The sequence below is a fragment of the Apaloderma vittatum genome, unplaced genomic scaffold (genome assembly GCF_000703405.1).
Source record: "Apaloderma vittatum isolate BGI_N311 unplaced genomic scaffold, ASM70340v1 scaffold5166, whole genome shotgun sequence".
Classification (NCBI taxonomy): Eukaryota; Metazoa; Chordata; class Aves; order Trogoniformes; family Trogonidae; genus Apaloderma; species Apaloderma vittatum.
In genome coordinates, this window is record NW_009722206.1 from 115,145 (window position 1) to 127,669 (window position 12,525).

The window sequence follows — 12,525 nt, forward strand, 5'->3', positions numbered from 1 at the left end:
GGCATCCTGTCCCTGTTTCAGTCCCCAGATCACATTTATATCTGCATTTCCCCCAGCGGGTTTTGATTTTAATGCAGTTAACCAGGAACTGTGCAGTTCACAGGATTAGTCTCTTTTAGCCACCAAATTAATGGAAATTGGAGTATACGCTTCCTTTGAAGGTGTACTTTCTCTTCGGGAGCTTCGACTTGGAGGATCATTGGTGAGATAATATCAGGAGTCTTAACTAATCCCCTAATAATTGTACCAGGGGCGAACAAATCTGTCTACAACAATTAGCCCAGTAGTCCACCACAAGGCTACTCTTACCTGATAAGTGGGATTTTACATTGAAAAGGATTTTTCTCCATTTGCTTCAAAGCTGGTAGCTGCGCAAAGTCCTGAACCCTGCGGCGAGGCTGCGTGCAACCCTCTGGTCATGCTCGCTTTGGAGCGGGGCGTGTTCTAGTCGCTGAGTTTATTAATAATGCGTGCATTGAGCAATGGGATAATTACAGCAAGTTTGTCTGGGGATGGAGAGCAGCAGAAAGAGAAACTGAGAAATGCGTCTGAGAAGAAATAGCAGCATTTTTTTGGAGAAGGCAGTGGGCGGTTTGGCAGCACATGCTACAGCTGCTGGCCTGGGGACAGATGCAGGGTGTCAGTCCCGACCTCAGCATCCCCAGTGCTGTTGCCGGCACGCTGGTACTTTACATGCTGTAGGTTTTTTGGAAAAAAAAAAAGTTTGGGTTTGGAAGGGTGTCTCGGCGCTTGCTGGTTGCATCGGAACTGCGGTGTGAAGGGCCGAAGCTGTCTCCCCTGGTTTTTGCCTGGAAGTTGCCTGACAGATGGAGACCATCAATTTGTAGGCAACTAGAATATCTCCAAAGGCAACACCATCAATTGGCAGGAGGTAAATAGATGCTCCCCTTCTGAATAAAGCAGGGCTGGAGCCCTCTCTCTTTATCTTCCCGTCCAAACTGGAGGTATCTGCTATTGCTCTCTAATTCCTTCTTCTCTTTGTTTTACTTGTCTGAAACCTCTTGGCTGTGGGAGAGGTTGCATGGCCTCAGAGCTGGAGAGTTTTTGTCATGGTGATTAGTCGGTATAGTTGGGGCGCTGGAGACCTTAGTCCATATGCTGCCAAAAGATGAAAATGATTATTATTATTATTATTTGCCCACTTCACAGGGAGACTGTGAGGATTAATTCATGTTTGTAAATTGCTTTGGAGATTTAAAGCTCTATACAAGCGCTGAGGATTATTGCCTTCTAATTCTTCAAGGTAGTATAACTTTTATAAAGACTTTGAGCCTTGAAAGCATCTTGGAAATGGGAAGAGTTAAATCCCTTTGAAATTAGATATACTTCTAATGTTCAAGATAAAAACTGCTTGTTCTTTGCTGCTTCTTCCAAAAAAGGAAAAAAAGAGGGGGGAAAATTTAAAAAAAAAAAAGCAGTGCCACGTTATGACAGTTCTTCTTTTTTTTTTTTTTTTCCAGGAGTCCAATGTGCTGATTGCTGCTAACAGTCAGGGTACAATTAAGGTAAGTTATTTCATGCATCTCCTCTTTAAATACTTGAATCTGCTGTTAGTAAAGAGCAAGGTCAGAGAAACTGTACAGCCAGGAAAAACCATTAGAGGAGGTCATCCTGACTGTAGAAGTTTGTAATTTAAATGATGCATTTGCTGCCGGTGGAGCAAGCAGACGGCGGCAATAGCAACAAAACCCAGTTAAAGCAAGGTGTGGAAAAGCTCAAAACCAGTACCCGAACCCACGCCAGTGCGGATCCTCTGGAAAGCCCCAGGTCTGATGCCATCCCAAGCTGTAGGCAGCAGCGCTGATCTCCACTGTGGTTTGAGCCTTGGTGGTGGACACTGTGAGTTGCAGCCCAGAGCCCTGGCAGCTTTCTGTAGCCACTGATGGAGGGGTTTACCTGCCGTTTGCAAAGTTGCGCCCTGAATTGCTGCTCTGGTCAAGCTGAGGGCCTCATCCTGGTTTCCCCTCACATCCCTGTGACGGTAGCAGCTCCCTGGAGCCAGACCAGAGTTGTTGATCTGAATGGCCTCGGAATAATCACCAAAAAAAGCAAGGAATGGAGAGAGACCCAAGTGGTCTGTGTTTGACAGTGTCAGTTTTACTTTTTCTCTTCCTTTTGGTGCCACGAGTGACCTGGTGACTCCTGCTGTTGCAGGTGGTGCTGTTCATAGGTGATTTATTTAGCAGGCTTTGAAGTTCATTGCTCATTACTTTGGTCACTTCCTTCATAGTAAAATGCACAAAATGCACAGATGCTTTTGATATCTTGAAGTGAATCCAGCAGCAACCAGGAGAGTGATTAGAGAGGAGAGGTTTTGCTCGTGCACTTGGCTTGTTAATGACAGAAGGTAGACAGCGAACAGCCAGGGCTGTCAGAACTCTGGTGTTTCCATTTGCCCTTGGCAGCACGCAGGGGGAAGGTGAGATGGTTTGGGAAAGAACCAGGTTTGCACAGACCCACTCCACTCCAGAGGCAGATGCTGTGCCAGACTGTATCGATGGGCTCCAGCTCTCGAGTAAAACCAAACCAGGTTAATGGAGGCTCTGACAGGCCTCCCGGTCACTTTTCTTCTGCCAGCTCCAGGTCATGCCTTCAGAGGTTGCTGCACTGTCATAATGTGGACAAGGGAAACGTGAGCACAGAGGGCTGAGGGGACTAAGAGCTGGTTGATTGGAATGAGTGGGAATGAGGCAACTGTGTTTTTCTTCATGCTATAATTTATCCTACTGCAAGCAGGCATCGAAATCAGGATCCTTGCCAAGTGCTTATCCCCTTTGTGTGGTATTATTGCCTGCTGGCGTGCAAAGGGTAAGGGGTGGAGACAGAAGAGTCAATCCTATCTTAGTGATCTGTATGCTGATGTAGGAAATACTGAATGTTATAAATTCCTATTCTAGATGTCTCTTTTTTCCCTGCTCATCAGGTACTGGAGCTGGTATGAAGGGTTTTCGCTCGAGGCATAAGGTACTTGGTCCTGCTGATTTGCTGCAGTGTTCATCTGGGATCCTCAGTGGGACAAGAAACCGAAACCACCTTGATGTTCCTCCCCAAAACCATCATGTTTGGATTTTATTCCATTTATGGACTTTCTAGGACATTTTGAGACTCTGGAACACCAGTGAACTGTCTGCCATCGACATTAACTCCACAGACTTTGCTGCTGCTGGTGGTGGTGGTATGGTTGTCGTAATTTTTATGATGGGAAAACAAATTCTTTTAAATAAAAGCAAAAAGGAATAATAAAATTTATTGAGCCACAAGCTGAAGCTGGAAGATTCTGTCTGGTTGCTTATGGGAGCAGATTTACTTGGGAAGGGAGCTTACAGAACCCCACAGGGCTACCCTCAGTTGCACGTCTCCAGTTACTTTCACCGGGACTGTTCTTCATCCCCACTGAAAAAAGTCTCCAAGCATTGCCTGGACATGCAAGCAATTCACTTTTGAGATCCTGTAGCAATGTGGTTCAGTTGTTCCTTTGATTTGTTAATTTTTTTATTTTTTTTTTGGATCTGTTAAATGTTGAGAAATGTCAGCTGGGTTGACACTGCTGGTGACTGAAGCCTTCTGGCCGTTAAGAAGAGGAAGGCAGCTTCCCCATCCTCTTCTTACATCCCTGCCCTGACCTGAAGGGGCAGCTCCAGAGGAGAGGATTAAGTTGTCCCTCCCCTCCATATGAGCTTGGGTCTCTCTGCTGCCTGCCCCCAGCAGCGTGCTGAGCTGAGGTGATCTGCAGTGGCCTGGGACCTGGACTGACCTCACCAAGACGTCGTGGTGTAGCGATCTCCCTCCCCACTCACCTGGCTGCGTCTGACTTAGCTAGAGGAGGAAGCTTCTAGATCCACTTACCACAGGCCTGCTCCTCACCACTTTGTCACCCGTGTGCTCTCAGTTGAGTTTGCGCCTCTTTGCGCCCCACGGGAGCCAAGTGTGTTTGCATGTTGTAATGAGAGAGGAACAGAGCTGGTTTGTGACGTGTTTCAGATATAAGTGGCCTTATTTTTAACGGTCATGCATCATACACTCAATTGTACATGTGGAGGGGCAATAAACCATGATGCTAAGAGTTAACATTGCTTTGTTGGCAGGATAGCAGGGAGGGTAAGAAAGCGCAGACAGTCTTCACGAGTCACAGTCACGCCAAGCTGTCGGGATTGCTGCCAGAGCTCGTTAAGCTGGAGAGCGAAATCGGTGGGTGTAGCACCTTTCCCTCGCTGTGGGTGGCAAAGGTGCGATGCGTACAGCGATACCTGGGGGAAGCGTTTCAGTTTGCAAACAGAATCTCTCTAAGATCATTCATTGCAGTATGCATCTGCTTCGTGCCTCTGAGGCTGGGATTGCTGTGGAGACGTCGCTCTCGGCATCAGCAAAGCAAAGCCCTGCCGCAGTCTTGGGCCACCCATCGAGGAGCTGTAACCCACGGCGTGTGCAAGGTGTCTCGTGTCCTCCAGGTGTTAAAAGCGCAGGAGGACTGCGTGGTCTTCTCGCAAACTTTGGTGACAGAGCAGAAAAGAAAAGCAAGTCTGATCTTGGGATTATGAACAGAGAAGCAGGAGCCTTCTGGCAGAACTGGGGACAGATCCTGTCCTCATTCAACGTTGGTGCCTGTTTCTAGGGGGCCATACATGCTCCTTCAAAGCTAGAAGGAGATGGGGTGCACCAAAATTGCTGTTGGCTTCTGGAGAGTCTTGTCCAGTGGGGAGAAACAGGATGCTCAGCTCCAGGAGAGCTGTGGATGGCCCTTAGGTGGTATGTAATGGGTTTTTTTCTGTGGTTTCTGGCATTCCAGATGGGGTGGGAGCGAGGAGAGTAGAGCACGTGCCGGCTCACATCCCGCTCTGAGGTGCTACCTGCAGGTCTCTGTTGTGTGAGTCACCCAAGTCACTGTGGCAGAAGGAAACAAAATTAGTTCCTTCTGCCTGATGGCAGCTGTCTGTCGCGTCCCGCTGAGCGCTGGCTTCATTTCCATTTTGCTGTGTTTTAAGAGAATTCGGTGCTGGGTTGCCTGTGCTGGGCTGTGCGGCGCGTCCTTCCCAGCCAGCCTAACTCTGGAGGCAGGGCTGCTCTAGGGAGGTGCTCGTGCTGCTTCTCCTGGTTCCAGGCGTGGCTTTTCCTCAGCCTTCAGCTTGTTTATCGATACCCACTAATTTATTTTGTGAGCTGCCGTGGCTGCTGTTGTACCCCGGCTTCTTAGCGTGCAGCTGCCGCTTCTCAGGTGACCTTCCTTCTCTTCCTCCCACTTGAAGGTCCTCTCTGTTTTAAATTGCAATCACTCTGATGAAGCTGAGATCTTAAAAACAGAAGGAAAAAAAACACCTCACAGCTGTTTTGAATGCTGTAAGGTTACTCCTTGAATTAAACAGGGAAAACAGGTTAACATCGGCTGCCTTTATTTTTTCAGTTTTCGTTCTGTTTCAATCAAGATAAAATGCAAACTTGGTGTCTGGCCCTAATTAGAAACACAGCAGCTCGTAAACACAAGTCGACAGCATTTTTTTGTCTTTGTCTCTTCGTTGCAAGTGTTACACTCCTTATTTTAATCCCCTTAATTTTCCTACCTTTGGTAGGTCTTCGCAGTTAACATATTAAGTTACATATAATTACTTATTGTAGTCTTTCTCTTTTTTTTATCAGCATTTGGTCAGTTTTGTTTGTTTTTTTTTTTAATTAGTCACCTCCACAACAAATGGTCCCTTACCAGGTTTTCAGAGGTGGGGAGTGGTTGAGTTTGGGAGGGAACTCTGGGGATCTCCAGACCTCCAGAGCAGGGATTGCCTCTAAGTTGGATGAGGTTCCTCCAGGGCTTGGAGATGTTCACAACTCAACCAAGCAAGGATTGGATATACATAAGTCCCTCTGGGAAACCCGTTCCAGTGCTTAACCATTCTACTTGCAAAAATTAATTGCAGGTGGTGGGTGCTTGGAGTCTTTATTACCATTTTCTTCTTTTGAAAGAACAAGGTTATAAAGCCCTTGGCTAGAAGCTGCCCCAGAAGAGTTTTGCCTCCAGCGCTCGTGTCCCTGCGAGAGGTGTTGGGTGACTCAGATTCTTCTCTGTGAAAGGGAATTTTAAACGCTGCCTGGCCAGCCAGTCCCTTTAATTAATTTTAAAGCATTTAATTGAAGAGTAGGAGGAACATGCCTCAGCGCTAAAAAGAAGTTCAGTGCTGGAGGGAATCAAAAATGATGGTCAAGGGGAAATTTAAATTAATATCTATATGTCAGGGCTCTTCAGCCGTCGAGTGCGGACGGCTGCTAATGCCAGCATTTGACCCGAGCACTGGCGCCTTGTTTGTTTAGGGTAATTTTGTTTAACTATGGAAGCTTGTAATGACAGCAGTGGATAATTGGAAAGGCACATCTAATTTTTTCCTTGCTTAGAATCCTCCTTCGTTACTCGCTGCCTTTTGGAGGTGTGCCTGAGACCAGGGGAAGCCATGAATCGTAGCAGCGTCTGTGGCATAAGGACCAGAGCCCACATCTTGTGTCTTCTGGTAATGATCGCCACGTAGTTCTGCTTTAGTTCTGCTTCAGAGTGAGCTGCAAAGGGGTTCTTGAAGTGAGGGTCTTCTCATCCTTATCTCTATCCAACTACAAGGCACTGTTTTGGTATTTCAGGTCTTTAAGGTCTTCATAAATGAATTAAAGTGGTTGGTTGGGCTAAAGCAAGACTTTTTCCTCTGCTCTGCATGTTAACCAGCTGTTTGAGTTGGGTAGCTCTTGCCAAAAAACTCTTAAACCTTTCCAGCTTAACTTTCACTCCCTAAATCTTGCTCTGGCTGATGGTTGGCCATCATTACTCAGCAGAGGCAGGGCAAGAATTCGTCCTCTAATGTCAAGCCACAGAAAAAATTCTTGGGAGGGGGAAAAAAAGCGAGTTTTTTGACATCTCTGAGAAATACATGATGAGAAATAAAACTAAGTATGAAATTGCCTTGGCTAGTCTGTAGTGCAGTGGGACTGGCTTTCAGAGAGGTGTGAGCACCTTTAACCCTGTGATCCTCTCCAAAATCCCCCCAGCAAGGGCTGGGGAGCGTGCTGTCACTTAGACCCTTAAAATCATTTCAGGCAGCAAAGGATAATAATTTGGGAGACTTTCAGAAAAGAAAAAAAAATTAAAGGCCGTCCTTAGGAGGTGTGAGTAATAGCATGTGACAGCTGAAACGGAGCCAGCAGCACAAGCACAAGGCAAATCCCAAACCGGCGAGCGCCGATGTGCCCATCCAGCTCTGCCTGCCTGCCCATTGCTCCTCCACGTGCTGGGAGCCTTGCCCTAGGGGCTTTCCATTCAGAAATTAAATATGTTCGTTTAAAGGTTGCCCCCTCGGTATCATGAGCCTGGCAGAGGTGACTGCGAGGAAACACGAGCACGGTGTTGGGCTCTGATGGACCGAACCGCAGAGGTGTGAAGGCGCTGGGCCATCCTACGTATCTCCGGACCCCATGGTAGGGACGGTGACCTCTGGAGGATGAGCAGCTCGTGCTAAAGGTGTGACCCTATCCCACCTGCCACCCATGAGATGTGCAGGAGTGGGCAGGGAAAAGTCTCAGCAGCTCTGACTTGTCCTCAGGGGCCTTATTTAAACAACAAGTTTGTCTTGATTATGGTGCTTAATCTGACCTGTCAAAATCCCCATAAAACCCATTTAGATGTTTAAGAGGGAAAACACACTCCTCTCATCCTGCTAGACCCAAGCAGGAGCTGGTCTGAAGCCACTGCTCCTGTCCCAGCACCGGTGTCCTGCGTGAGAGGCACGTGCTGGGGGTGCTTCCTCCAGGGACGAGCCCTTACCCTGCCAGCCCAGCACCAGCGCTCAGCTGCCCATAAAAAATAGTTATTTTACAGGGAGTTATTAAACAGGGAGTCATTTTATAGAGAGTTATTGTAGAGAGTTATTTTAATTGTTATTATAATAATTATTAAGAGCCAGCAGCTCTTCCCCAGTCCCACGATGACTGAAAAACATCCTGAAGCTTGCATTGATCTGCTGAGTGACCCGTGACTTAGTGGGGGGGAGGTGGGCTGAGGGGAAGTGAAGCGGGGCTGACCCCTCAAAGTCATAAGAGCATCACGCCTGAGCTGGCGCCAGCCAGGGTGAAACGGGCCAAAGCCCAGCAGACCGCGACGGCTCTTGCCCCTCGGCACAGCCCCGCTGGGCTGGGGGCTGCACGTCCTGGGGTTGGGCGGACACAGGGCAGCCCTCAGCTGGGGGGAAGGTATGGGCGCATCCGAACCCCCTGTCCTGCTCCCCAGCTCTGTGCTGAGAAGGACGAGAGCTGATTTCCAAGCTCTTCAAACACAGCGTGGTGGGTTTACGCCGCTGGAGAAGGGTGATGGGGCTGGGAAGAGTGTGCCTGTTTTGTGAGATGTTGAGGAGCAGCTCCTGTCTGGATGTTAGCAGGGAAGACATCTTTGTGTGTCCCAGCTCACCCAGAAGAAGGAGGGGGAGGAGAGGGCAGCATCACTTACAACCTGTGCCCCCCCGGCTTTTCTTCTGTTCAGTTTTTTTTCCCTGTAGGAGATTAATGGGAACTCTTTGTCTTCTAACATGACTGTACCTTATGAATTCTCTGTCTCACCCTCATCCTTTAAATTATCCACATAATAAAATATGTATTCAGTGATTTCAGGTCATAATTTGATCTGCTTAGGGAAGAAAAGGAATGATGGAGAAGGGTTGCCAGCATGCTCTGCTCTCTTCCATTTGTCTTTATTTATCATCTTTTTTAACTAACTAACAACCTGTGCCCTGCCTGGTGCTGTAACGCTGGTACTCACTTTGCTCATTCCTTGCAGAACAATTCCCACCTCCCCTGGCACCTCCAGCTCAGCAGAGCGCCGGGAGCTGCGCTGCCTCATCCCAACCCCAGTCAGTTGGCAAAGGTGATGTTTGCGGTGGCCTCTTCTGCAGAAGGGGAAGGAGACCCTCCCCAGTTATACCTCAAATGCGATCGCACTGAGAGCGGGTTACACTTGTTTGTGATAAAAATCGAGGTTTAAAATACTTGAGTTTAGTATGGTCCTTGGACCGACGTCCCCCTGGGTGCCTGTTTCCCCTGTGGCTGTTTACATAGCTATTTGTCTGTCTGCAAGCCTGAAAAGCCTTTCATTTCGGTCATGCGAAGCCATTGATTTCAGCAGTGCTGGCTGGTGGGTCGGTGCCACTGCCGAGGGAGGTGGGGGCTTCTCGAAAGGAGGTTTTAGGGGACTTCTCTGCTGCACAGATTCTCTGAGCTCCCAGAGGATGTTTGCTTCTTGCCTTTGCTTCTAAGGGCTATTTATTTCGGCAATGGACATGCTCTCTGCGTGCTGGCACCGCTGACGGATGAGAAAGCAAGGTCTTGTCACTGCAACGATGCTTTAATGATGATGAAGTGTTAGCATTGGCATCGCTTAGCGCTGGGCAGGTGGGGAGAAGGAGGGAAAGCAAATCAGTGACACCTGCCCAGGGAGAGGACATGGCTAACCCAGGCATTTCTGAGCAGCTAAGGGTAGCCTTGCTGTCGTATGTTCTGCTGTGAGCAGGGACACAGAGGGGGAGGAAAAAAGTAAAGGGCAGTGCCCCAAAGCATCTCACAAAGCACCTGATTTGCAAAGCAGGCACCCATTGTGCTTTGCCAGGATGAGAGTGGCTGGGCTTAAATAAACCCTCTTTTTGACACTCCTGCATTGGCCCTGGGAACAGGAGGAGTCTTCCAGCTTGCTTTGTATGGAAGTTCCTCACCACACCAAAGAGGCTGGGTTGTGTTTCGCCAGTGGAGGAGATGCTCAACCCAATGCCAGCTGTCTGTCCCTTCCTGCTCGTTGCACCTTGCCTGCCCAAATCCCACACCTCTCCCCATTATCTCCTGGGTCCCCGAGCATCGTCCCACAGCACCAAGCATTGCCCCCAGGACCCTGTGCATCCCTCCTGCCATGGGGATCACTGGGGCTGTAGTACTCCAAGTGCTCCCTTGCCCAGGAAAATCTCGATGGGCTGGAGACCTCTCCAGGATTATTCAGCCTTGCCGAAGTCTCTGTGCGGGGAAGGCAGCGCCTGCCTGTGGCTGTAATTGAAATAGATGGAATCAGGACCAATCAACGTCTAATTCCTCGCCTGGGTGAATGGAGACATATGTTTAATTTTCTGGTAATTCAGGCTGGGAGCCCCGGCTCGTTCCTCTGTGCTCGTTTAAGCATCACTGCTGCCAAGAGCCAGTTTGGCTTCCTACATGTAGCTCTGCATAAGAGCTTCTCCCTGCTGGGCCTGCCATCCCCAACAGCACTAACAGGAGAAGAAATGAAAACCATTTCCCAAACGCCTTCTGCAAAGGCAGGGGAAATAGCAGGGATGCTCAAAGCCCAGGAATCCACATGGGGAAAGGATCCTGGGGTTTTCAGGCCAGCCCAGAACGTCTTGTTCACTGGATGGTGCTTTTTCCCTCACGCTTTGTGTTGTTGCAGGGATGGAAACCCCCTAGGGTGTCCAGCTGAGGCTCAGTTCCCACTGGCATCAGCAAGACAGGTCTTGGGAAGCATGAGGGTGCCTGGGCTTCGTCAGTGTATTTGGCCCAGAACCACACAGAGCTGGAAACAACATGAGCAAAATGGAGTGCGAAAAAGGATTTGAAATAATCTCTCTAAAAACGAGTTCTAGATGGAGGTCTCTAGTTTACCCCAGCGTGGTCCTCGGGGACCACTTCAGGCCATCCATGCCTCCTGCAAGCCCCATGCTTTCCCCTATAGAGGGATGCATTGGAAAATTTCTTATCTGGGCTACAGAATAAGCAGCTTCTTATTTTGGAGTGTGTTTTGCTCTGAAGTATGTTCAAGAGTAAGCGATTTTGTGTGTTGCTCCTCAGTACAGTGTGTCTGTGCACGTAGGTACAGGTATATAACTTCCTATATATCTAAGTGGGCACTTACCTACAGAGCTGATGCATCTTGTAATTATTAATAGAATTTACACCTCTCTATGTGTTTCCATGTTACAGAGGTAGGAGGTAGATGTGGCAATTCACCCAAAATGACATAGGGGAATTGGGAAATTAAATCATATCTCTGGAGTCACGGATACTTTTAGGCCCATTTTGTTATCATGACGAAGGAAAGTCTGGTTTAATATACTGGGATGGGAGTCTCTCAGCTGATGGAGCAGCTTGCCAGGAAAATGTTTGAGCCACCTGTGGAAACTGTGTCTAAAGTTGTTTGCAGAATTAGATGGAATTACTCTTTTCAACTTTGGTTCAGCAGCCCAGCTGGAGAAGAAAAACCTTCTGCCATCAACAACGCTACTCCTCATTGAGCAAAAAGCTTTTGGAGGCTTATTACCTGCTGTATTCAGGTGGGTTCTGATGTTGAAAGGAATTAGAGCACTTCAAATATGTTAAAATATAACATTACAGCCTTTTCGGCATCTTTCCCGCATTATTTTGGCTGAGTGGTTGTAATTGGATGAATTTGTCAGGAATTCCTGGCTCTCATTGTGCAAGGAGAGAATTTGACTGAAAATTTCTCCTGGTTGTATTTGAGTCAGCAACAACTGGAGACGGAGGCTTCTTCATCCTGTTCTTGTGAGGCTGGTCTCTGGCTGTAGGAGCTGTGGGGAGTGCTGGACTCGGGTCTTTTTAACCAAGATAAGTAAAAATGAGTGTGAAAATACTGCATGCTTGACCGTTTATCCTTCCTCTTCCCTGAAGTTTGATAGCTGGCTAGAGGCCACGTATAATGCCAGCGTGGTTCTCTTTCTCCCCTCTGCTTGGAAAGAGAGCTGGGTGTGACACTCAAAGAGGGACCAGAGTGAGGAGGGTCTTCATCTCCCCCGTTGGGGCCGAGGATGCTGCCCTCCCCAAACAGCTCTCTTCCCTGTCCAGACAGTCATGTATGATGTGATACCCCAACCTCCCAGGTGGATAGGAAATCCCCCCCAGACCTAATTAACTGCCCAGACTCAATAAACCTTTTGAAGTGGAAGCAAGAGCCAAACTTTGTTTTTTGAGGTTATAGGATCATTGAATGGTTTGAGTTGGAAAAGTCCTTTAAAGATGATCTAGTCCACCCCCCTGCAGTGAGCAGGGACATCTTTAACTAGATCAGGTGGCTCAGAGCCCTGTCCAACCTGATCTTGAATGTTTCCAGGGACGGGTCTTCCTTCTATCACCTCTCTGGGCAACCTGTACCAGCATTTCACCACCCTCATTGTAAAAAAATTCCTTCCTTATATCTAGTCTAAATCCAGATTAAAGCCATTTCCCCTCGTCCTGTCACTACAGTGCCCTTGTGAAATGTCCCTCCCCATCTTTTCTGTAACCCCCCTTTAAGTACAGGAAGGCTGCTACAGGGTCTCTCTGGAGCCTTCTCTTCCCCAGGCTGAACAGCCCAACTCTCTCAGCCTGTCCTCATTCGGCAGGTGGCTCCAGTCCTCTGGTCGGCTCGGTGGCCACACTGGTTTGAGTTCACACTCACTTAACTCTCACTTCTTTATTTTTCACCTCTCATTTTGCTCCGTGGCCCCTTTGCCCCCCACT

The 12,525-nt window shown here is 48.3% G+C and overlaps 1 protein-coding gene across 1 annotated transcript in view; it reads left to right on the forward strand.

Moving 5' to 3' along the window:
* Window positions 1-4,633, forward strand: part of RFWD2 (ring finger and WD repeat domain 2, E3 ubiquitin protein ligase) — a gene marked incomplete at its 5' end in the record, with an annotated part of 119,472 nt that extends 114,839 nt beyond the window's left edge. The window contains 3 exons of the mRNA XM_009871676.1: window positions 1,482-1,526; window positions 4,107-4,209; window positions 4,470-4,633. Of these exons, the coding sequence (XP_009869978.1) occupies window positions 1,482-1,526; window positions 4,107-4,209; window positions 4,470-4,633 (312 nt within the window). The remainder of the gene's footprint in view (window positions 1-1,481; window positions 1,527-4,106; window positions 4,210-4,469) is intronic.
* Window positions 4,634-12,525: the final 7,892 nt, after the last annotated feature.